The 26282-nt window shown below is 38.2% G+C and overlaps 2 protein-coding genes across 6 annotated transcripts in view; one reads left to right on the forward strand and one right to left on the reverse strand.

The window, feature by feature from the left end:
• Positions 1-7040, forward strand: part of tenm3 (teneurin transmembrane protein 3) — a 180102-nt gene extending 173062 nt beyond the window's left edge. For all 5 annotated transcript variants that reach the window (XM_026302846.1, XM_026302847.1, XM_026302848.1 and 2 more), the window contains 6 exons: positions 468-670; positions 1118-1228; positions 1559-1701; positions 1803-1927; positions 2807-2937; positions 4712-7040. In XM_026302846.1, coding sequence (XP_026158631.1) covers positions 468-670; positions 1118-1228; positions 1559-1701; positions 1803-1927; positions 2807-2937; positions 4712-5467 — 1469 coding nt within the window. In that variant the 3' untranslated portion in view covers positions 5468-7040. The remainder of the gene's footprint in view (positions 1-467; positions 671-1117; positions 1229-1558; positions 1702-1802; positions 1928-2806; positions 2938-4711) is intronic.
• Positions 7041-13523: 6483 nt separating this feature from the next.
• On the reverse strand, positions 13524-25101 carry dctd (dCMP deaminase). The gene is made up of 6 exons (XM_026303639.1): positions 24964-25101; positions 22140-22239; positions 20593-20728; positions 18276-18392; positions 16825-16921; positions 13524-14216 (listed from the first exon to the last, which is right to left on the reverse strand). The coding sequence occupies exons 1-6, from the start codon at positions 24999-25001 to the stop codon at positions 14132-14134; spliced, it is 573 nt and encodes a 190-aa protein (XP_026159424.1). The 5' UTR covers positions 25002-25101; the 3' UTR covers positions 13524-14131.
• Positions 25102-26282: the final 1181 nt, after the last annotated feature.

Consider the following 26282-nt stretch of genomic DNA (forward strand, 5'->3'; position numbering starts at 1 on the left):
TAATTTGCCCATATGAGTGAGTGAGTGTGAGGTTGTTTGTCTCTCTATGTGGCCCTGTGATGGACTGCCTACCCCCCTGCCTTTCACCCAAAGAAACACACAAAGTAATCACTCTGGAAATGCGCCTGTGGTGTTTAAAGGCCTTAAGTTCATTAGTGCATTGGTGAAGTATTGATTTGCACTTATCATGGTCACATTGGCTCTCGGAGGTAGCTAGCTTGAAAATGTCAATTACTTGTAACCTGGTTAGTAATTACCAACTTCACACAGTTTATACAAGTGATGTATTTGTATCATTGCCTGGTGTCTCTAGAAACCATTGCTTTTGCAAGACTTGCTTGAATGTACTTCAACCACTGTGACTGTGTACTACCACTGTTGGGCTAACCATGTCTGTACACAGCAAATTTAACTTGTTTTGTTATTCTATACATCCTTATTCTTCCTTTATATCATCTGTTATTCAGGTCTTCTAGTTCGTGTCTACAGTAAAGCAGCTAGCTGGACCATTCAGTACCGATATGATGGTCTGGGTCGGCGTGTGGCATCCAGAAATAGTTTGGGCCAACACCTGCAGTTTTTCTATGCTGACCTCAACTATCCCACCAGGATCACCCATGTCTATAACCACTCCAGCTCAGAGATCACGTCTTTCTACTATGATCTGCAGGTATTGGCAATGGAAAAGTGTTAGAGTGGAATTATTCCTGTACTTAGATAAGGAATGTAGGTCAAATTATTGGGATATGGATTTCAAGCTAGAGACAGACAAAACAATGAATTTGGATGAGTGTAGTTTCTCTGGACAGAGTTGTCACACACTGATGTTTAGAAGGGCATGGTTTTCACTGTAGCACCTTCACTTTATCATTTAAAATACTGCTGCAAAAACCTTTTACTACTCAAAATGATTCTCAGGATAGAGAACCTGTAACCCAGTGACACTCCTGTTCTGGAAACACTTAAACACTGAATCTATAATAGCAAGACCCACAATAATTGATACTGATACTTATAGCCCTCCAGTTAACACTTATAGAGTTATAATAAATATTATAATCATTATTATTATGTAAATAAAGTGTATATAGTAATTCAAATGTTTGTTGTTGTACAGGGTCATGTGTTTGCTATGGAGATCAGCAGTGGTGAAGAGTTTTATATTGCTTGTGATAACACTGGGACCCCACTGGCCGTCTTCAGCAACAATGGACTATTGCTAAAACAGGTATGTATGTGACTGTGTGTGTTTTCTTGTGAAGCAATTCAGGACTTGAGAAAGGAGCAATTAGGCTGCTCTCCTGTGGAACCAGATTCCCATCTGGTTTTAGGAGACAGACACCCTCTCGACTTTTAAGGTTAGACTTACAACTTCTGGTGCTGGATCAAGTGATCCTGAACCATCCCTTATTTATGCTGCTATATGCCTAGACTGCCAGAGGACCAATCCGGCATTGAGCTCCTCTCTCCGCTCCAGTCCTCCAAAAATTCCAATTCCAAATTCTATTAACAGAACTGCTTTGTGTCTTTATATCGCATTGTCTGTTTCTGTGTGTAGGTGCAGTACACAGCATATGGTGAGGTTTACTTTGATTCCAACCCAGACTTCGTGCTGGTAATTGGTTTCCATGGAGGCTTGTACGATCCACTGACACGACTGCTGCATTTTGGAGACAGAGACTATGATATTCCTGCTGGGAGGTTGGCACTTTCACTTCAACTTTAAAATGTGATTCTCTGTATCAGGATGCTCTTCTAGCTTTGTCAGTATCATATGTGAACAGAGTGTGTTTGTTATGAAGGTGGACCACTCCTGATGTCAGCACATGGACACGTGTTGGTAAAGATCCCCAGCCTTTCAACCTCTATATGTTCCGAGGCAACAACCCCATTAGCAAGGTTCATCAGGTCAAAGAATATGTCACAGGTAACAAGAAAACATTTAGAGTATAGAAACACAGAAATTTTTAACCACAGTAAAAAAATTACAGTAGAACCTTGCAGAACCTTTACCGAAAGAGCACTTGGCTTGAAACATTGAAAACTGTTGCTTCAGTTTCCTTTGATGGGCCATCTAGACCAGTAGTCTTCAACCCTGGTCCTCCAGAGCTACTGTCCTGCAGATTTTCCAATCCCTGCTCTTCCAGTTTCTGATTGGCTGAACACACAGGTAATCAGCTGAAAAACAAGCAGGACAGTAGCTCTTGAGGACCAGGGTTGGAGACCACTGATCTAGACCTAAAAAGTACTATTATATTTTTATACTGTAAAAATAAAGACAGCAAATGCAATTTGGGTTATAGCCCAAATTTAACAGTTGTTTAAACTAAATAGATATTATAAAAGGTTAAAAGTTTAGGCTATCCCACATGATAGACTGAAGAACATATACTGTATATGTATATACTGTACTAAAGTAAGTAATATATCTGTCTCTGTGAACAGCATGGTGAAATGTGCCAGTTTATCAGGTGCTAAATATTTTATTTTCCATCTGTCTAGAGGAATATAAACTTACAATAAATTTTTGAATTATCCACCATTGCTGAGTTGCAATGTTGCTTTTCATAGTAATGAGCTGTAACAGTGTGAGTCATTTAAGAGAACTGTTTATTTGAAATTGGCATAAGAAATATACAAAATTTATAGAATCATTTATTATAATATGTTCTGCTGGTGCTTCTATTAAATAAATTAAAATTTCTTTTCTTGCATAACAGAATATTGTACATTCAATATGCAGTATGTTGATTTTTTTTTTTTTTTCTATATCACTTTTCCTCCTCTACTGTTGTTCTTCCTATAGATGTCAATATCTGGTTGGTCACATTTGGCTTCCATCTCCACAATGCAATCCCAGGATTCCCCATTCCTAAATTTGACCTGACACAGCCGTCACTGGAGATGAAAAAGAGCCAGCTGTGGGATGATCTGCCTGTATGTATTCCATGTACAGTACAGGTCTGTTGTCCGTCCTGTGTTTAGGTCTGTTGTCTTGGTCGTGGAGGAATGTTGTTTCGTTTCGTACATCGCTGTGTACTGAACTGTATGTGGTTGAAATTATAATAAAAGCCACTTGACTTGACGTGACTACAGAAAGGTTGGATTAATCAATCAGGCAAAATGAATTTAAAAGGCAGGGCATTAAATATGTAAATCTGCAGCTTCAGAGCAGGGAAAATCCCAACCAGCCCATAAAACTGTCAAGGATAATGTTTATTGCCCCCAGTAGGCCGACTTTTGGAATGGAGAGTTTGATTTCAAACATTGGGAGAGAAGAAAAGAGAGGAACAGTGTCTGTGGGAAGGTGGCTCCACTTGACCCAGGCCAGAGAATTTTCCATGACAGCAGATGAGTCACTACAATGGTTAGGACATTTGTTAACACAATAAAACAACTAAAATATTGATATGTATACATACCCATAGACACAGTAATGATGAGAGAACATTAATTATTAAAATCACCATGAGGAAGATCAAGAATTTTATACAGTTCATGTAAAATAAAAGTACAGTAAAACAAAAAAAAATATGGCATGGAGAAGAAAGTCATGCACATGACATATTTACAAAATCAGGATTAAAATGAACAGGAAATTAAGAAGGAACAGCTGAAAATATGAGAAAACAAGCCTGAAAAGATAAGGAAATAAAGAGCCAACCTAACAGTCATGGAATAAAGAAAATCCAAAAATAGGGAGGAAAGAGGAAAATACAGGAGCAATAATGAGGAGAAAAGCATGCCAATTAGGAAAGAAGGCAATAAAGCATCCTCCAAGTGAAAACAATCATTCATGCATTTCTCAGCTTAAAGCTGCCACGTTTTTGGTGGACAGGTTATCAGGAAGTCACACTTTCACACAAAGGGTGTGAGGCTGTGCTGTAATCCAGTGAAACTGATGCAGTAGCATGCCAAGTGCCTACACAGAACAGAGTCAAAAATAGATGTAGCAGAGTCAGTGAGGAAATGAGAAAAAAATCAGTGAAAACAAGACAGACTAGCACTCACTGATGGCATTATTCAAAGTGTAAATATATTGGACTTATTTGTATAGTTGGGTAAGGTAAAGGTAAGAAACCCATTTACTTTCATTTACTTGTGCAAAAAAACTCATCCAAACATATTTGCTTTCCGTCATTGGTGTGCAACATAGAGATATGTTGGGCTGCAAAGGATAGAAAGGATGGAAGAAGGCTGCATTTGTTGGGCTTCAGAAGGGGACAGCATTGTGGTGACACAGTTGGTCCTCAAATAGAGCCTTCAAAGGATACAGCCCCTGAATTGGGACACAGCCACTACAGTAGCTCCCTCAACATATGGTGATGGATCAGTATTCCATTAGTATTCAGTCATCTTCAATTTTATAAAACATACAACGTAATGTCACTGATATAAATCAGATGGATAAATGGATTAACCTATTTACTGTACCATAAATTTACTGTCTGAAAAAGTATCCTATGGACAACAGAGCTGCTCATCTAAACCTACAACTCACATCTTTCTCTGAAAGTCTTGCATTTTTATATTTATACTTCTGATAAAAAATCTTTCTGACCAAAATTTCTCATATTTAGTATTATCATGCAATCTTTTATGAGTGTGTTGTAGTGCTCTTTCTGTTTTTGTAATTCCCTTATCATACCTTAATTTTATATTAAACATCAAAATTCAGTCAAACATTACTTCCTCTTTCCTTTGTCTGCAGTCTATCTCAGGCGTCCAGCAGGAGGTGACTCGTCAGACTCAAGCTTTCTTATCCTTTGAGCGCATGCCAGAAATTCAGCTCAGCCGGCGGCATTCAGACCACACCAAACCCTGGCTGTGGTTTGCTACTGTAAGGTCTCTGATTGGTAAGGGAGTGATGCTTGCTGTGATCCAAGGCCGTGTGGTGACCAACGCTCTCAACATTGCTAATGAGGACTGCATCAAAGTAGCTGCAATCTTAAACAATGCTTTTTACCTTGAAGACCTGCATTACACAGTAGAGGGACGAGACACGCACTACTTCATAAAGACCAGCCTTCCTGAGAATGACCTCAGTGCACTGCGGCTCACATCAGGCAGGAAAACGTTGGAAAATGGTGTGAATGTCACAGTGTCCCAGTCTACAACAGTCTTGAATGGGAGAACAAGGCGCTTCGCTGATGTGGAGTTGCAATATGGCACTCTGGCACTTCATGTCCGTTATGGGACGACACTGGATGAAGAGAAAGCAAGAATCCTGGAACATGCGAGACAGAGGGCACTGACGAATGCCTGGGCTCGTGAACAGCAGCGGGTGAGAGATGGGGAGGAAGGAGTTCGTCTGTGGACAGAGGGGGAAAAAAGGCAGCTGCTGAGCAGCGGGAAGGTTCTGGGTTATGATGGCTACTACATCTTGTCCATAGAGCAGTACCCTGAGCTAGCTGACAGTGCTAACAATATCCAGTTCCTACGCCAGAGTGAGATAGGTAGGAGGTAACAGCGCATGAAGAAACTAGTCAAATTATTACCCACCACCACCCCGCTGACTGTCAAAGACTAACAAAAGTTCTTTTATCATACAATGGATGTCACAGCCTGAACTGTCTTGAGACTCAAAGATGCAAATTTGTTTTATTTTGAGGATGCTAAGTAGAATTTATAGACTGATGATGATGTAATTATTTCAACACAATGGACCCAAAACATTATTAACCTGCACTTGTGTCTTCATGGGCGTGTGAAGGCTTGTTTTGACCAATGCCTTTTCTCTCTTTAATTTTCTATCTACTACTTCTATCTACTTTTGCCTTGCCTTCTGCCTTCAAACAGTCTACACGCATGACCTTCCCCCTTTCTTTGTTAGGCTGGGTTGAGTGCTGCAATCATGTGCTATCTAGCTGATGTAAAGACTTGTTCAGATAGAACACTTCAACAGCCATCAAAACTAGATGAGCCTGCAAGCATTTAGACAGTTGTAAACTATCAGTGCTGTCAACAGAACCAATGTCTGTGGATCCTAAACAAATGTTATCATATCTCTGTGGGTCCAGATGTGACTTTTGCTCTGGGTAATAGATCTGTATGAGCCATGTCAGTAGGATCCCTTGTTTCCATGGCTAAGTCTTTGAATGGAACTGTTGTAAAACTGCTGTGGACTCTCTAAGAGAGACAGGCACAAAAAGGACTATAATTTGTATGAAGGTTAAAAAAAAAAGACTGATTTTCTGTTTGGATTCTCGTTTTTACTTTTTATGTTTGTTTTTATATATAAACCTGTATTTACTTCAGACAAAAAGGGGATTATAAAAGTGAACAAAAAACTGTTTACATATTATTACTTATAGGGTACCACTATTACTACTATTATTCCACCACTACCACCAGAATGAACCATGATCTGAACCCTGCAAAAATGAGAAACTTTGAGTTGCGTTTTTGCATTTTCTTTTATTGGAGATCTGTGATCTGTTTGGTTGGTAAAATCACTCCACCTCATCCCTTTTACAAGGTCCGTAGGAGCATGTTTGAGGAAGCAGGGCAACAACTGTGCCATGGCTGTTTCCGATAAGATGTGGATGTACTCACTGTGGACTGAGTGGGCACACTGATCCTGTAAAACAAGTCCTTCACTTCTGCAAAATGTGGCTCAGCTTCATAACGCATAGCCCGTATGTTTTCTTTGGTGAAAGGTAGTGGTAATGCTTAAAACAGCAATATGTGGGCGTAGTTTTGGGGGGGTGGGGGACAGGGTTTGCTGTGTGTAGTAACTGTTGCTTCTCTTCACGTTTTTGCTCACCATCAGTGACATTAATGAATAACGGTTATAGATCAAAAATCAATGTCGATCTCTTTGATTGTGGGACTCTGTACTCTTGTAGAAGAGTTTTCTTTGTGTGTATGTGTGTTTAAGACAGTTTTAATCATTTCAAAGAAAGGACATGAACTTTACAGAGAGCTGACATCACATGCTCCCAGATTTTCAGAGAAAATGGAAGACAAGCTCACAATGTTTTCTGGGTTAATCTTTTTTTATTTTGAAGGTTAAAATCAGTACATCAATATTAGTCTCAGAGAAAGTAATTTATGTACAGTGTTTCTACAGTAAAGAATAAAACTCTTTGAAACTATTTTTTTTTTTTTTGCTTATTTTTTGTTTTGATTTTTTTGCTGCATTATCCATCTGTCTTTTTATCTCAACTCTCAAAGGCAAACAATATAAAAATGGTGAACACAATATACCACAATGTCCTGATTGCCTGACATAATGACATTGTCTGGAGTATTAGCTACACTAGTAATAGGGTGTATTCACACCTGTGGATTGTTTGCTTTGTTCCAAATCAGGGGGCTAAAAAGAAACAATGTTGCATTTTTCTTTTGGGTTGTCTGTGTTCACAGGGTAACAGTCCCAACCAGTCCAAAGTTGTAAACAAATACCATGCGCAAACCAGCTGTTCTGATTGGTCAGTAATCTTACTCAGAAGCAGGAAGAGTACCGGGGAATCCATTCAGATCATTTAAGAAGGTGGCAGTAATGCACCATATGTTGTTATATACCATATAAATAAATATAAGAAGAAGTTGTTTACCTGGGGAAACAAACATGGAGCATCAGCAGCGTGTGTGGCTAGTTTGTTTGGTCGTGTTTCATGTTTGTTTGCTAAACAAACAAAACAAAAACAAACTCTTCTTTTTCTTTTGTTTTGGTTGACAGTTGAGAACCGGATGCATTACTGTCCCCTCTGTTTGAGTGTGAACCACAGTTATGAGTCTGTTGTCCTGGTTGTTGTGTCGATTATGTTCGCTCCTCTACCCACTCACCGCAACCAGTCGAGGAGGATGGCTGCCAAACTAAGCCCAGTTCTGCTGGGAGATTTTCCTCTCCATTGTCGCCAAGTGCTGCTCACAAGCGATTTGTTGGGTTTTGGTTTTTGTGTTTTGTGAAATACCTTGAGATAACTGTACAGGGAGAGTTTGAGAGGTTTTGCAAAGAAGAATGGCAGAAAATCAGGTGTGCAAAGCGGGTTGCATCATACCCCAAAAGACTCAAAGCTGTAATTGCTGCCAAAGGTGCTTGAACTAAGTACTGAGTAAAGGGTCAGAGTACATATGTAAATGTGTTATTTTTGTTTTTCCTTTTTAATAAAGTCACAGACATTTCTAAAATTCTGTTTTCACCTTGGGCAAGACACTGAACCCCAAGCTGCCCCTGGTGTCTGTTCCATCGATGTATGTGCATGAGCGATAGTGTGTGTGAGCGCTACAAAAAAAGCACTATGCAAGTATAAGACCATTTACCATTTACTTTGTCATTATATGGTACTGAGTGTAGATTAATGAGAAAAAAATGAATTTAAACAATTATAGTATCAGGCTGCAACTTAAGAAAATGTTAAAAAGTGAAGGGGGTCCGAATAGTTTCCGAATGCACTGTGTACTGTTCCCACTACGTGTTAGATTCAGTGTATGTTAACGTAGATAAACAGAAAGCCAAACTTGTTTCTCCACAAGCCAGGATCTGAGCGCCTTTTATTACAGTCTTCTTAGGACAATTTACAATGTGAAATTGTGGTGTGAAAAGGTTGAGTGAAACTGCAATACATAAAATGGAAACAGCAAATATGCATGTTTCATATAAGCAAAGAAAATACATCAGGGGCCTGTTTTAGAAAGAAAACATTCAGAGTCAACCCATCTAATGACTCTTGAAACTAGTAGTCAGCCTAGACAGGAATGAGGCCTGAAGAAAACCCAGCCTTCTTCCCAATAGCAACAGTCACATCTGTGCTAAATAATGCCAAGGAAAATGTCCAGAACTTTATGGCACAGAATAGCAGAAATGACCACACATGAGTCTCAACTATCACATCTGACCCAGAGTGAAAAGAAGACTACAATGCAGCATTATGAACAATCCATACTGTGACCATCACTGACACCAACAAGCTGATATACACCACGGCAACGGTGATCCTTGAGATGCTTGGTCACAACATCAACATCATCACCACGGAGCAGTATCATGCTTAGAGAAGAAGGTTGGAGACAAAATAAGGGGAGCACAGAGAGAAGTCAGTTAACAGCTACAACAAGCTGTCCATACCAGAGACCCTGGAGACCGCCAAGCAACGACTCAGCCCAAGCTATCAACACCTATGCCCTGCCAGTCATCAGATACCCCACTGCCATAATAAGCTGGCCAAAAGAGGAGGCTATTGATGTCAAAACAAGGAAGCGCCTCACAATTAATGGAGGATTTCACCCCAAATCCAGCACCCTGACACTGTACACTAAGAGGAATGCAGGAGGCCGAGCATTAGAGCTACCATCCGAGATAAAACAGCAAAGATCCATGAGTACATCAGGAAGATGGCCCAGAGTGGTGGAATACTTAGTGAATATTTCAGGCAACAGAAGCCCGAAGTGGAGGGAGATGAGCAAAAACCATCTTGGCAGGACAAACTCCTACACGGGATGTACCACCGACAGACAACGTGGCTGATATCAAAAAGTTGTAATAGTGGCTGGAAAAAGCTGGACTGAAAAAAAAAACACAGAGGCACTAATCATAGCAGCACAAGAACAGGCCCTGAGCACAAGCTTAATAGAGGCTGGGGTCTACCACACCAGGCAAGACCCCAGGTGCAGGCTGTGCAAAGATGCCCCTGAGACAATCCAGCACTGTTATGTGCTGTAAAATGCACAACAAAATGTGTTGTATAAGTTTATTTAACTTTATTTTACTTGTTTAAGTCTGGCTTTAAAAAAAAAGTAAGGAATGCGTAATCCTTTGGCTCAGCTGATCATTACATGATTCCAACAACAACTGCCTTGGAGGTAGCAGTTAATCATCGAGTTAATGATGATCCAGTCATATAAACTCATAGAAAGAAAAACACAGGAAAGCTTCTCTGAACACATTGTTACCAGCATCTGGATTTTTATTGTTTCAGACTACATTATTTTATTGCTTCAACTAGATCTTATAAGTATTCAGAGAACTGGATTGCACTCTCTCCTAGTCCCAGTGGTGAGAAAATACACTTTTCAACACTGCTATTTATTTTCTTTATTCTTAGAACTATGTCTTCCTCTCGTTCTCACTCAAATTTTGTTACAGCATATTTAGGCTGAGACTTTTTATGCTCTCTCTCTCGCTTACACAGTAGAAGCATTATCTCCGCTGCATCACACTCACTAGTCATTTAGGTTATGTCAAAATACATTGTCTTTTATTTGGGCAGTGATTCACATTAGATCATTTATGTAGAGCTTTGCTCCCACTGTCATGGTTTCCTCTGACTGCATTGAGGACAGCAGTAGCCTGGAGGAGACCAGGAGGCTTGTAAAAAGTTGTTTGGTGGTTTACAGGCCATTTAGAGATTTCTTTCTAATATGCCTCTAAAATGATCAGGGACAAAATCCACAGTTCGTCTTATGTACACTGTTGCATGTCCAGTGAGAAATTTCATTCTTTTCATCACTTTGGTCTCATACTGTCATAGTTTAGGACTGTTATGGCTATTAATAAAAGACTCACCAATTTAATGAATTAGACCTGGTGTCACGCACAATTAATATTTTGAAGCAGAAATGAAACTGCTAAGCATGTAAATAAAGAAATAACAAACATGTAAACATTGCCTGCTTGAGTGGAGAAAAAAAGGCGCTGGTATTCCACTGCTGAATATTTTCTTTAGCACATTTCCTTTGGCACCTCATACATGTCTGCTAGGGGTTTTTACATCCTGAATATGTTAGCAATGAAGACCAGGCCTTTGATTTGGTGCACTCATTTATTTTGGTTCTCTTTTTTCTATCTTTTCGAGTTTGCCTCTGCTTCTTCCCCCCAGGACTGCTTTGTCACTCATGCTCTGTTCTTCCTTCAGCAATGCCGTGGCCAATATAGCGTGTGATTCATTCTACCCGCTCCCCTTGTTTGTGTAATGTGTACCTCTTGCTTTTTGTTTGGAGGCCAAAATTAAAGAGCAGTCCAGTCCAGTGATGTAGAAAGTGCTTAATGTGACTCGGCAAAATTATTTTCAAAAGGATGTTGGAATCTCAAGCGGGTGGCAGTTTATCAAATTTTTACTAATTTAAAACCTCATTGCACAAAATGAATATTTATCAGTGGGAGTCTGCAAGTGTCAGTGCCATTTTCTGAAGTTCTGCACACTCCACACCCCAAGGCATTTTAATACATGGCCAGACTCTCAACTACCCCCACTGTGAACCTTTGTTCAGTGATGTGTACAAGCAGGAACCAGGTGTGGGCCCAAACTGAGTGCCTGGAATGTCCTTACCTCTATGAATTGTAACAAATCTGAAAATAATTGGAAAAAACATTCTGTTGTGTTCACATTCAAATTATTAAAATCATAACTAACCCTCCATATTTTCCTGTTGCTGAGCAGGAATTTAAATGATTACACAGATTTCATTTTTGGCAGTGTTTATCTCAAATCAACAGCTTCTATTAATTTCACAATTAATTAGCTAACTAACTAGAAATCTAGTGTGCTTAACATTTATTACTATAATTCTACACACAAGTATACTTGGAAGGCAAAAACATTTGCCCAAGGCTGGTCTTATATTAAAATATTTCGAATAGAGATATGAGAAATGTCTACAATGCTACAATAAGCAATGTTTGCTGTAAAATCATCAAGTAAACCCACCACCTAAGCACACACCCACCACCATAAAAAGGGATGTCAGAGTATGTATTGTAGGGTGAAAAGTAATTACTCCAGTATGCCGATAAGAGACTAACTATGGAAATTAACACCAAATCAACCAGACAGTGAAACTGCCTTCAAGATGAATTTTTTGTCATGTAAAAATGCCAAATTGGAGGCTCAGTCAGGAAGCATGTTGTCAGTAAGCCTGCCTAAACATGTCCAAGCTGCTCCTGTGTTCTATATTTCTCCTACACCTCCGAAAGCAATGGCTGTGAGTTTATTGAATATTTAGGAGCTAATTCAGTTCAGTTCAATTCAGTTTTATTTGTATAGTGCCAAATCACAACACAATCATCTCAAGGCACTTTACAAAAAACCCCAACAAATCCCTTATGAGCAAGCACTAGGCAACGGTGGAGAAAAAAAACTCCTTTTAACAGAAAAAGCCTCCAGCAGAACCAGGTTCAGTTTGGACGGCCATCTGCCTCGACCGGTTGGGGTGAGTGGATAGAGGAGAGAGAAAAGAACAGCAACAATAAACAACAAATAGACACTGCAGGTTGGTGGGGCCAGTAACTGTATATCAGCGATATACAGCTCCAGGACCAGGGACATCTGCAGAAGGTACAGAGAGAGAGGACAGAGAGGGAGAAAGCACAAAGTTAGTGACATGCAATGGTGGAATATACATCTGAGGGGTCAGGAGAGGAGGGGAGGGGAATCAGGTGTCCCCCCGGAAGAGCTGGAGTCGTCGTCCAGTAAAAGGAAGTCTGGGCATCCCTGCTTAGGGTGCTGCCGCTGTGACCCAGCCCGGATGAGCAGGAGAAGACAAATGGATAGATAAATGGAAATTTTATATAACTACATTAGGCAAAATTCTGCCATTTTTGTCAATACTTCTAAAGCTTTGGTTCCTACGAATTTTATGAATATTTTGGGTTAGGATTAGGATTTGGGATTTTGTGGTATGCACATCAGATGATGCAAGTATAATGGGGGAATTCTGCCAAATGATGCTTTCCATGGGGGTTAACAGGGTGGTATTTTATTCTTTTTCAACATTTACATGGATGACCTGTCTGTGCATTTACAGTAAATAGATGTTTGATAGTGTTCATAGTTAATTCTTTCATTAACTACCTTATGTATGGTGACTATCTGTTGGTTTTCTGTTCAAATTCTGCTGATCGTCTACATTACAATTCACACTAGACTTTCACAATAAATAAAATTGCTGTTATTGGAATTGTATCAGTTTTGCTTTTAATTGGTTATTTAAAAATAAACAGAAATTAACCAGAAAGTATTATTTAAAGCTGATTATAAATTTTGTTAACATTATTTTGTGGTTTTGTGTCGCTGACCCTAAATGACGGACCATTGGGGATCCTGGTCCATGTTTGCTGTGAAATATTATATTTTTCTGTATCTCCCTGCTCTATAAATGATTCACTTTTAAACAATTGTCATAAGAGCATGTGAGGCAGCATAAGAGCAAAAAGATAAACTTTACAGGATCACAGAAGGTAGTCCTAGAAGAGAAGAGAATATAGTAAAAGTATAATTAAAAGAGTATCTGCTAATTTTTAGATTTAAACACCCTTACTTTAGACCCATCCTGTATCACAATGAGGCGTTCCTGAATGCATTATACTGAATCCATAGCAGCAATGTTAAAATACTTATAAAACAGAAAGACATTTTAAGTAACAGATTCCGATTAAAGAAACTTAAAAAAAAAAAAAAAAAAAGGAAAAAAAAAAGTGGACATTAAAACTAACATACGTATTCACTACAGGGAATATATTAAAAATCCCACATGCAGACAGTAACATATACATAATGTGTAAAAATGGCAGGACAGTGTTATCTTTGTTAAAATGAATTTACTTGCCACAACAGCAAGGGGTGCCCATTTAAATTTTCAATCTTTCAGCAACAAACTACATTATAGAATTCAGAGACTTTCTGTTTAAAGGTAAAACAAATGCAGAACACATGCTAAATTTTACAGTTTACAAACGTATCTTCAAACTACACAAACCTAATACAAATTAGGAACTTTCAGTCATCAATCAATCAAATCTGATGAGATTCCACTGCACACAACCAATTAGCATTTGAAAGAAATTCCTGGTGAATAAAAGTATAATTTGTATCAGGGCTAGATGATAAGAAAGTTAGAGTAAGTGTACACACAACTTAAAAGCCATAAAAAGATTAGATGCACAACATAAAAGACCTTAAAATCAAACACAAAGACATGTTTAAAGTTCTTGTGGAATACAGGACCAAACAGAAGTTTTAAAACAAATACTGAAAGACCAACACCATGGTACCCGTGAGTTTTCATTTGAGTTAAGTAGGGGGCAAGAAGACATACAGAAAAGAAACATCAGAGCTTCTTTCAATTTCATCAGGCTTCTTCTGTCTCCTGGTCTCGTTCAACAGTTATCCAAGGTGAGCGATTCCAATTTTCACTTGGTTGAACTGTTCAGCATTACAGGGTGGTTAATGGAATTAAAATCAATGACAATCTCACTCCTCTTGGGCTTGAACTGCCTGCCAAAACACAGAAAAAAAAAAAAAAAAAGAGGAAAAAACACATAAATCAGAGAGACACCAGCGTAAGGAAATGCAGAAAACTCAGTACAGTACAAGGAAGAAAGTCACCTTTTTGTTGTCTTTTAAAGTTATGCTTTCAACCATCCCAAGGTCCTGGCAAGTTGTAATGAGAAAAAAGTGTGCGGGACAAGACTGAAAAGAGCAAAACTATTTTCGCAGTGTCCTTTATTGAGATTAATAAAACCACAAAGACTGTTTTTTCCCAATTTCTCCCAAAGTGCAATAGCTTTTCTCCCTGACATCAGGTTTTCCTAAGGAAATTATTTATACTTTTTCCACTCCCTAAACGTATATGCTAGCGTGTCCCTGACACAAATCCAGGCCTCAGCCAACTGCACAACACAAATAAGTGTAGATTCCCATCCTAGCTCAGAGCTCAAAACTTTTAGAGAGAAAAGAACAACAACAAATGACAACTACTCTGTCGCAGGTTGATGGGGCCAGTACACAGCACATCAGCAATATACAGCTCCAGGACCAAGAACACAAGAAATTTTTATAACTTAATTTTTAAGTCACTGAAATAACGTGCCAAAAACGTGCAGAAAAAGTAAGTAAATTCTATGATGAAGCTTAATGTTTTATGCCATTTCTCAGGGGCGTGTACATAATTACCTGGCTCACCTCAGATAATTTCCAAATGAAATGAGCGTGCTCAGTGGGAGGTCGGATCACATTAGCTATATTGAGGAGAAACCGTACCACTTCTTACTTTCATATGGATTACATAAAAAGAGATGATTTGTTTTCGACTTGAATCGTGTCATTTAAAAGTAGACATTTCAAGCTTTCTATACATATATTACTAACACTTTTGAGGCAAGTATTCGCTGAGATTCAGGTTGTTTTATTTATGTGTCTGAAGAGAGGTGACAGAGAGAGAAGACAAAGAACGCACCCCGTCTGCTTTCTTTATTTTACAAAAGCACAGCATTTTGTTGTTAGTTGTTATTTGTTGTAAGTAGACCCTTTACAGATCCGAATGATGTATTGCTCTTATCTGTACAATCAAAATTTACTGTAATTTAAGTTCTTTTCAGCGATATCAGAAGATGCCACAAAATGTGCCGCCACGTTTGTTGACCCCAGAGGGTTAAAGTATGAAGGAGCTTGGATCATGAAGCGCTTTCTACAGTATATGAGGAGAATTCTATTCTGGATTTCACAGGGAGCCAGTGAAGAGAAGCTAATATAGGGGAAATGTGTTTGAATGTCCACCCTAGTCCCTATCCCCTCAATCACCATATAGTGCAGCACTATATAGTGGACTATATGAATACTGCGCTGCTGGATCTAGAGCAAACACTGACTATCCTTATTGAGTACTTGTAAATTGTGATATTAATTAATTAGTTTATCTTTATTATCATTTGGTTCATTGAAAACAAAAACTAGCACTTGGTAGTACATTTGCTTCTGTTCTTTATTGCAAATTTTGTCCAGTGTTCACATTAGTAAAATTATGCCAAAAAGATGTTCAGCTGTCAGTGAATTCTCTGAAATTAAAAATTACTCTGATTACTCTCTCAAAATGGGTGAGTTAATATTGTTGAGGCAAGGTCTAGGTTTTTTCATCAGCGATGCGGTTCTGAAGAGAGATGAAGCAGCACAGGTCATCAGTTTTCAGTGACAGGTACAACTGCGACTGTATGTTCTCTTAAGATAATAGATTTTAGATTTCCTAAAATTAGACCCCAAACAAAGAAGGAATAAAAGAAAATAATAAAACAGGGCCAACACAGAGTTGTGTGGCATACTACAAAAGATGGGTGCAGAGGAATTGGACAATTTATTATATTATATCACATGATGTTATGTTATATGACCCATGGGGGATGAATAAAGTATCTATATATCTATCTATCTATCTATCTATGACAGAAACTGATTTGTCCTGGAGATAGGAGGCAAACCACTGAAGGTCTAGTCTCTGAATACTAACAATGTAACTAAATTGGTCCAAAAGTGTGATCAAGCATGTGGAAGGCAGCAGACTGATAAATAAAAATAAATAAAGTGTGTGATCCTGAACCTGAAGACAGAAGCAGGTTGCACTCATTTGTCACCCTCATAGCTGACCCTGTGCTATGGTGCTTCCCAAAATCTGACCTTGGCCAGTCGGAGCTCAAGCAGACCTAGATTGAGTTCTTTGATCACATATGGCAACATTTATTTAAAACTGGGTGGAACATAGCCATTGACCAGAAAGCTGGTCTTTATTGCTAGAACACTGAGCCCCACGGTAAGTCTAAAGCAAACTGCCTGACTCCTGGGCGTTAGCTTCAACAAAGCACAAATGTTTAACAACTTGCAATGTGAAGCTATTTTTACTGTTGACCTGAAACTGAGTTAGATACAAAATAGATTCTCTTGGAACTATTAAAAACAGTAAGTAAACACAAAGTTGGGCATAGAGAATGTAAGCTGGGATGAAGTTGAAGCAATCAGATTAATTACAATACAATCACAAAGGAACAGTGCCCAAGTGTCAGCATAAAATTTTTAAAGCAAGAAACAATTTATCCAGAGAAAAGGTTTTAGTCACCTGTATTGTATGCATGCCATGTCAAGCAGTCTTCTGGAAGCAGTCATCTCCATCGTATCATGGTACTTGTCAGATAGATAGACAACGTTCTTAATACCTAGACAAAAGGAAGTATAATCAAGGGATGCAGAAGGAAGGAAACAACAACAACAACAACAATACTACTACTAATAATAATAGTAATAATAATAATGGGCAGCATGGTGGATGAGTGATTAGCACTACTGCCTCACAGCAAAAAGGTTGCAGGTTCAAAAACCTGGCAAGGAGTTGTGGAGTTTGCATGGTCACTCCATGCTTGCGTGGGTTTTCTCCAGGTACTCCAGCTTCCTCCCGCAGTCCAAAAATATGTATGTCAGGTTGATTAGAGTGAGTGTTGATAGTAGTGAGTGTGAGTGCTTCTCTAGAGTGGTAATGGATCAATTCAATTCAATTCAATTCAATTTTATTTGTATAGCGCCAAATCACAATACAAATCATCTCAAGGCACTTTACAAAAACTAAAACTAAAAACCCAACAATTCCCTTATGAGCAAGCACTTGGCGACAGTGGAGAGGAAAAAACTCTTCCTTTAACGGAAGAAAAAAACCTCCAGCAGAACCAGGCTCAGTTTGGGCGGCCATCTGCCTCGACCGGTTGGGGTGAGTGGATAGAGCAGAGAGAAAAGAACAGCAACAATAAACAACAAATAGACACTGCAAGTTGGTGGGGCCAGTGACCTCTATACTCCTCTGGCTTGTCCTGCGACTTATACAGCGAAAGGACTTATACGTGAGTATTTATAGTAATTTTGTCAAGACAGTAGCGTTAGATGGCCCTCTTGACTGAAGATAATATTGTACCACCAAAGTAAAAACGTTTATGTTCATGCTAAAGTATAACTCCCAGTGTAACACAAGTGAAAATGCCACCCAAAAGAAAGACTTCAAAGTAGGTAAGGTAATAAAGTCTGCACAAAGTTTGGAGTGAATGTTGGCATTCAGGCAACCCAAGAGAGGAGGTGAAGATGCAGTTTCATCTCCCCCCGACGTTGGTGGAGTTGTTTAACGTTACTTAACACAGATTAATGTATTTTGTAATGCAGTTCTGCTTGTTGTTATGCCTAGCCTACGTTCTTCATAGGCTAATTTACACTGTAATTAGTATAATTAGAAAAGCGACATACACAAAAGTCATATATATGGTTTTTTTTTGTTCAACAGAAAAAAAACAGTCCATGTTTTTGTTAAAAGCGACTTATACTCCAGCGCAACTTATAGCCCGAAAAATACAGTGAATACAATTCTATAGGTGCTTTCAGGCCAAATGGTTCTACTCACTGAGGAACAGACCCATGAACTACAGACCTTAAATGCTGTTTTTTGCGTTTGCAATCACACTGCCAGTGGGAACACTGAAGCAATGTAAGCCGGCTGAACAACAATCCAGAGTGTGTGTTTTCAACACTTACCTGCCTGGATGATGAGCTTGGCACACTCATTGCAGGGGAACAAAGCAACATACAATGTGCAGCCTTTGACATCAGAGCTATTCTTGTTCATAATGGCATTCAGCTCTGCATGACACACTGTAGGAAAGAGTATTGACATAGTACCCAATTAATAAAAGACATTTGAGTTTAGAATTGAACTTTGAATTTTATTGTATTTATAAAAAAAAAAAAAAAAAAAGTAGTGAAACCTTTAAGTATTAAGATCTTTTTAGTGTAGCAAACTTTTGTGTTTAACATTTCCATTTTTGACCATCACTCTAATCTACTTACTGAAAGTGAATGCTTTTAAATTTTAAACTATCCAAATTTGTCATGCACTAATGTACAGTGCAGCATTGTATATGTAATCCTATTCTATTTTATGCTCATCTCTTACTCTGTATTTCAGCCAAGTACAGTGGGCACATCTCTTCTTAGCACTTAATACATGAAGAGAGCTCATCTGCTTAATATAGACAACTAATGATTATGACTATTGCTGAATATGACTATATGAGCTATGAACTTCTGTGCTGTGGTGGTTGAATCAAGAGTTCTTTATGTTTTTTGTATATGTATATTTACTTGTTACAAATTGTCTAAACCTAAATCAAAACTACACTGTGTTCAAAATTATTATGCAAATACAATTTCAATTAAACATTTGATTCCTATTTTTTCAATTGCTGCTTCTGTCAGTTTGCATCACTGACATCAATCTCAGACGTGTGGTAATTAGTTTGCCAGCTGAGCCAAATTAAAGTGAAACTACTTAAGGAGGTTGTTCCACATTATTAAGCAAATCACAGGTTTAATGCAATATGGGGAAAAAGAAAAATCTTTCTGCAGATGAAAAGTGTGAAATAGTCTAGTGTCTTGCAAAAGGTATGAAAACACTAGATATTTCACAAAAATTAATTAGATCATTGTACTGTAAAAAATTTGTGTGATTCAGAATGCAGATGGGTTCGTTCAGATAAAGGCATATACACTTTATTCTGTGAGGCAAATTCATTGTGTTAAGAGAGCAGATGTGAAAAATCCAATGATGAGTAGCAAAAGGTATTTGAAGGTGTTGGTGCCTCTGGATTCCCAAGAACCTCTCAATGTAGGATCGTCCAGAGGATTGCTTCTATGCCTAAAGCTGTATTTCGGCCACCCTTAACCAATGCCCACAAGGCGAAACGATTGCAGTGGGCACAGAAATATATGAAGATTAATTTTCAAATTGTTTTATTCACTGATGAATGTCGTGCTAGACTGTATGGTCCAGATGGATGGAGTTTGGTTGGTGGATGGCCACCATGTCCCAACAAGGCTGCAACGTCACCAAGGAGGTGGTGGAGAGATGTTTTGGGCTGGAATCATAGGAAGTGAGTTGCTAGGCCTCTTTAAGGTGCCCGAAGGTGTCAAAATTACATCAGCAAAATATGTGGAGTTCCTAACTGCCCATTTCCTGCCATGGCATAAAAAGAAGAACCGTGCCTTCCGGAGTGAAATCATTTTCATACAAGATAATCCCATCCCATGCTGCAAAAAATACCAGTGAGGCCTTGGCTGCTATGGGAATAAAGGGATCAAAGAAATCATGCTGTGGCCACCATCATCCCCTGACCTCAGGCCTATTGAGAACAAGAGGAGCATTCTTAAAAGCAAGCTCTATGAGGGTGGACGGCAGTTTACCTCTAAACAGCAGCTCTGGGAAGCAATTCCTCTAAGGAAATACAGACAGAAACTATACATGGTCTTACAAGTTCAATGGATGAGAGAGCTGTTAAGGTGATAATTAATATGTAACTTGATCTGTAAAGATGGTTTTTTATGGAAATAGCTTTGATTTGAGAAAAATGACACCCCAATGCAAGACAATTACAACTGATTTCTGTTTTCAATCCATCAGAAATTGAGTGCTTTGAAATGCTGTTTTGCGTAATAATTTGGAACACTACATTTTAAGATACTTTGCAAAAAAAATGCCATTGTCATCATTGGTAATTTTGTTTGATAAAATCCAGATTACAAAATAAGTGTTGAGGAATGACAGATCCTACTGACTGCCAATTATATAGACTTTCTAGGAAAAAATGAACAAAAACAGCATATGCATAATAATTTTGATTAGATTAGATAAACTATATTAGTCCACAAGGGAAATTCCTTGGTCACAGTAGCTCAGTTACATACAGACAATCTTGAAAACTATTAAATAATAAAAACAAAAATAGAATAGAAAAACACGTAAATAATAGAAAATACAACATTTGAATAATTTGTGCAGGTGTATGTGTTTTCTCACCATACAAGTATTTAGTGTCGAGTTTGTTCTCAGCATTCCGGGCCCATGGTAGCAGGTCATCATCACAGCCATTGGGCATACCATTGTAACCAATGCCAACTATCTTATTCTCCTGGTTCACTATACATGCCCCAACCTGCAGAGGGAAAGAGGTTCCACAATTGAGTTTAGCCATTCCATTTTCTGCTGCTTATCAAGGCCCGGGTTGCGGTGGTCTAAGCAGGGATGGGGGCACTCCCCATCGCCACCACTTTGATATTTACCTTTATCCCTATCAATATTCTTCCTATTTGAATGAGTACATCAGTGCTCACTTGGCTCTTGAGCCATTAATATTATAAAAGCAATTCAAAGTGAATTTAGGACTGAAATATCTAAACTCATTTTGTGGCCATTTCCCTATTTTGTACGTCAGATAAATCAGTACCTCAATGTTTTCTCTGCCAAGGTCTCTTTTCCTGTGTAATGTGTTCAGAAAGCCATTCATGTCAGGCATTTTAAGGATATTATTTAGCTTAAGCATATTTTGTTTGCCTAAATCTGTGATTCAGAAGATCAAATCACATTTTATGATCACTAAATGCAGAAAACCAAGTCATTCCCAAAGGCTTTGCAATCTTTTTCTCAGTTCTGAGTAGTGTCAGCTGAACTATATGATCATTTTGGAGGCTGTAGTTTGTGCTATTGCTGCATTGTATTATATTGTTACTCCATTTTTTATTTTTAATAAATTTACAGACATTTCTAAAATTCTACTTTTACTTTTTAAGGGGTACTGAGTGTAGATTAATGAGAAAAATATTAATTTAAACAATTTTATCAGGCTGCAACATACAGTACCAATAAAAAGTTTGGATACACTTTCTCATTCAATTCAACGGTACATTGTGTCCAAACATTTGACTGGTAGTGAAAAGAAAATTGAAAAAAGTAGAGGGGGTCTGAATACTTTCTGAATGCACTGTATATTATCCCTTTAGTTTGCCAGTTTTTCCACCATTACATGCAACTGCTCACAACATTAATTATAAGGATTTCTTTTTGCCTTTGTGCCAGGTAGCCCCTTTAGCATTTTAACCTGCCTAGTGTAACATAACTCTAGTTAATATAAACATGGTGACAACATAGTTCTGCAACAATAATGTCCACATCATCATTAGTTGACAGCTATAGTACGTTCACATTACATGGTGAAATGGTCCAAATCTAATTTTATTTCTCTCAAAGTGCCTCCGATCTGATTGTTTCACAAACCAAATCAGATTTTGTTTCCTCACTTCTCTGCACATATCTCCTGTTGGCATGGTTCAATGTTGGCTCCTCACAGACCAGTAAAAACAAACAGAGGAGAGCAACAGCAGCAAAGACCAGTACGTTTTGCATTAGGTGGACATTCACAGAAAAGCTTTTGATCCAGCTAAACACGAAGAACATGTCTAACTATCAGGCTTAAAGGAAAGTGTGACCACACAAATGACCATTACCAGAAGCATTACCATATGCTCAGTGCCACTTTAAGAACAGCTGTTTGTACCCACTACACACACCTGTGAGCTTGGGTCTTTGCTCCTTTGGGCTGATAGAAAAGCTACAGCCATGAAGTACTCTGGCCATTCAAGATAGTCTTCTCTCTTCCTGGTTGTGGCACTATACAGGGACACAAAAAAGACAAGTGTAAAGCTTTGTGATCTAAGTAAAAAATTAAACTGTAAAACAAGCTTTCCATTAACTCAAATCACAGCTCATTCCTGAACAGTAATAGCCTCTGATTACATGGCTAACCTATGTTTGAATTCAACTTGTGTACATGCACGGTTGTATTTATATTGATAATTTGCAACAGAGTTTAAATCAGCAATTTTAACATTTATCAGAAAAAAGCAACAGAAAAGCAATACTAGTTCTACCTGCAATGTAATCACAGTAGGGGCAGACTGAAATTTAAAACCTCTTTTATTTAAAACCTTGAACACGGAAATATTTTTTTTCTGTTTTCCTGTACAGAAGACATTGCATCATCTCCTCATTTGACCCCAGAGTCCCACCTGGGGGGCAGAATCTGATGCGGGCAGCAGACGCGACTTCAGCTCAACAGTGGCTTTAAAACCCACAAATCAAATACGGGTCATATCTCTGAGAATAGCGATGAACATTTAACCAACTCTTGTATGAATATGATTACTTAATATTTATGACGAGCAAGCCTGTTTACACCAGACATGTCTACTGTCATTGTATGCAATTCACCCTATGAAGTACCACTTGCCTCTCCCAGCCCCCTCTCAAGAAGATGCTGATATTTAAAAATTTTCTCACAAAAAGAAGAAAAAAAAAGACCTGCAGTAAAATGAGAAAGAACAGTGGTAGGGAGGGCAGGAGGGCAAAGGGATCAGTATAAATTTTGACATGTCTCTTTAGAGACCTCAAAAGTTAAATTGAAGTCTGCTAATCAGCATAGTTATGTTTGAGTTAGAAAATATGAGAAAGTGATGGAAGTGCATAACTGTGAACAGAGCATGACTGAGAATATCTGTGTTAACTTTGATATCTGTGTTGATATCTATGAGGAAAGTGTGTTAAGTCATATTTGACCAGGGTTCATTTAAAAATGAGGAATCTGAAAATACCATGCTTTACTTAACAACCAGGAACCACTGGAAGAAACCACAGAGAACAGAGACTATGGTTCTACTCCCTCTGAAACTGTTACTCCAGTTACGGAAGAGATTTTGCATCTGTCAGAAAATCAGAAACAGATATGGATTCATGTCATGACAGACAGATTGTAGAAATACTGCATGTTTTCAAAGCAGAGAATGACAGTGGTCTGGCACTGGACTACAGTATCAGACATCACAGAGAATAATTAAAATATCTGATGCGCTTTATGATGGAGGTGAGACAGCATTTTGCATGGCGACATTCCAATTGGAAACTTTGCACCGAAGGTCTGTCAGTGCTGCAGACATGATAGGAGAGAGTAATAAGCACATGATCATGGGTGAACAATAAAACAATGGCAACCAGCTGTAGCAGTTGTTGGTGGCACAAGGGATTTACTTCGAATTGGGTACATGTTGGAAGAAGGTTGCCTTTATGACTATGATCTCTTAGATGAGCATGTTAGTTTAACTTAATTTTAGGGTAATGTATTGATAAAACTACTAAGCAGAGGTCTTTTAAAGCCAGTGGTCAGCCACTTATTGCCCCTCTTGATGTTAGTGGATGTAGTAATCCTGAAAAAGAAAAACAGGTTACAGCTCCGTGTTCCTGTTACAGTGACATTATTTAAATAGTGGTCTTTGTTACAAACATAATGTAATGGTGATGTCTCTTATAGAAAATACAGGAAAACAGAGTTGTTAGCAGACCATACATATTTCAAACCTAAAAAACTGGTGTTTGCTGATAGTGATTTTTTCTGTGATTATTGGTGACAAACTTCCTGAACACCTGAGGTCTGCTCAAACTGTCAGCTCATTCAAATCAGGACTGAAAACACTGTTGTTTACTGCTGCCTTCAAATACTTGTTCATCCTTGTTTTCTTAATGTGCTTTTATGTCTTATTTTAATTTACTTTATTTGATTTAAATTTATTTTATGTTAAATGTCTTTGTTTTTAGATGCTCTTTTCAATGCTTTTAATGTAATTATATGCCTTGTAAAGCACTTTGAATTGCGTAGTGTATGAATGGTGCTATACAAATAAATTTGCCTTGCATTACTGGAACCAAGTGACAGTAGGTGGACAGTAGGTGGACAGTGGGCCTGGCTTTCAGATGAAATTGCCTAGCTAGCTGGCCCAGCCACTGTAGAACCTTAGCAAATACAATGCAGATATTATACAGTGTATTCTGACCCCTTCACTTTTTCAATTTTGTTATGTTGTAGCCAGATACTACAATTGTTTAAGTTATTTTTGTCAATCTACACTCAATAGCAGATAATAAAGTAAAAACAGTTGCTTATACGTGTACTTCAATAGTTTACGATTTTAGTTGTAGGATTTTGATTTAATTCTTCACGGGCCATACAATGCCAGGACATAAATCATAACTAAACATTTCATTCACAAACACAACCCACAAACGTGCAATTTAACAAGCTAGGTTATGTCGAGTAAGGCATAAAGGGTACGTGCAGTTCAAGACAATAATTTCTCTTCACGATAAAGTAACAACGGTGCAGATTCACTCAGTGCGGAGTTTCAAATACTAAGGTACTAAAGTAGCTGTCAAATATGCAAAATTAATGAAATAATATACGCCGAGGTAAGACAACGTGAAAAGACAATACGCCGACAGCACGTTAACGTTAACGCTGTTTCCTCTAACATCATGTCCAATGTAGACTAAGTTCCAACCAGTTACCCGTTCAGATGACCAGACTTCAGCCGTTGAACTTCCATAACTTCCTAATCTTTCTGCTGTTCTCTGGAGCGCGGCTGTACTTGCTAAATGAGAAAATCCACCGTCAACAAAAGATTAAAACCCCGCGAAAAACGACTTGCTCTGACGCCACGAATACGTGAACAACGCAAATCTCACGAGAACGAGCTCCACCCTTTCGCTGCTCTCCCACACGCGCGCGCGCGCGCACGCACTGGTCATTTTACTATGGTTAGGATACTCATTGGCACAATGCACTAGCATAATGTCTTCCCTAGACCCTCACCTTAAACTAAAATATCACAATTAAATGGCTAAATTCAACCCTTTCCCTGACCCTAATATATATATATATATATATATATACATATATACATACATACATACATACATACACACGTCGGGATATTTTAGTATGTGACATTTCAGTTTTGCCGCTCACTGTCGACTCACTATTGTTTGTTAGTCCGTCTCTGTGCAGCTACATACATTTAAAGCATATGGAAATTCTAAATTTAAATGACATATTCTGTGAACCGTAAAAACTGTAAAAGCCCTATATCAACGTATTAATAACTTAAGATGGCAGGTATGAACAAATACTGATTCTTTTTTTAAAACCTAGCAATTGACATGAAGAAACACAAAAATGCAAAGAAAATAAAGTAAGATACAAAGTAAAATGGGATAAAGGAAAATTATGAACTGCATGCTGTTCATATTAGGTGACATACTGTACATGGAAGGAGTCAAGAGAGATTTTATTTATTATAGACCTTTAACAGCTTTAACTGTGTGAAAAAATGTTATTTACTTTTGGATCAAATAACACCATAATTTCCACAACCTATAAATCGAAATTTCAACAAGTGTAATGTGATTCACAAGATAATATTAAATGAGTGTATGAAATTACTAGGTGAGAATTTATACATATAACACTAAAAAATAATATTTGAAATATGGTTCACTGTGGGTGGAAGTAATATTTGTCCAATCTACTAAAATAGGGTGTAAGCAATAGATGCATACCATCTATTTAAGACCATCAATCCCAACTACCATATTCTGGTCAAAAATATATTTTTTCTATTAGTGATGAATAGTATGCAGCTCTGGCTTTACAGAGGTCGTTTTATATGTTATTAAGCTGTTTTTCTAAGCTAGGTAAACCTTAGAAACTGGGCGGCTGTGGCTCAGGAGGTAGAGCAGGTTGACCATGAACAAAAGGGTTGGTGGCTCGATCCTTAGCTTCCCTGGTCCACAGGTCAAAATGTCCTTGGGCAAGACACCCCAATTTG

This window comes from Mastacembelus armatus, chromosome 1, assembly GCF_900324485.2.
Source record: "Mastacembelus armatus chromosome 1, fMasArm1.2, whole genome shotgun sequence".
Lineage (NCBI taxonomy): Eukaryota > Metazoa > Chordata > Actinopteri > Synbranchiformes > Mastacembelidae > Mastacembelus > Mastacembelus armatus.

What these genes read in the sequence shown, in the direction of transcription:
- dctd (XM_026303639.1), bottom strand. Translation starts at nt 25,001, where the DNA reads ATGGAAGTTCAACGGCTGAAGTCTGGTCATCTGAACGG. An exon ending in AAGTCTGGTCATCTGAACGG is followed by an intron (nt 22,240 to 24,963) that starts GTAACTGGTTGG and finishes GTCCCTGTATAG; the next exon opens with TGCCACAACCAGGAAGAGAG. An exon ending in CAAGCTCATCATCCAGGCAG is followed by an intron (nt 16,922 to 18,275) that starts GTAAGTGTTGAA and finishes CCTTTTGTCTAG; the next exon opens with GTATTAAGAACGTTGTCTAT.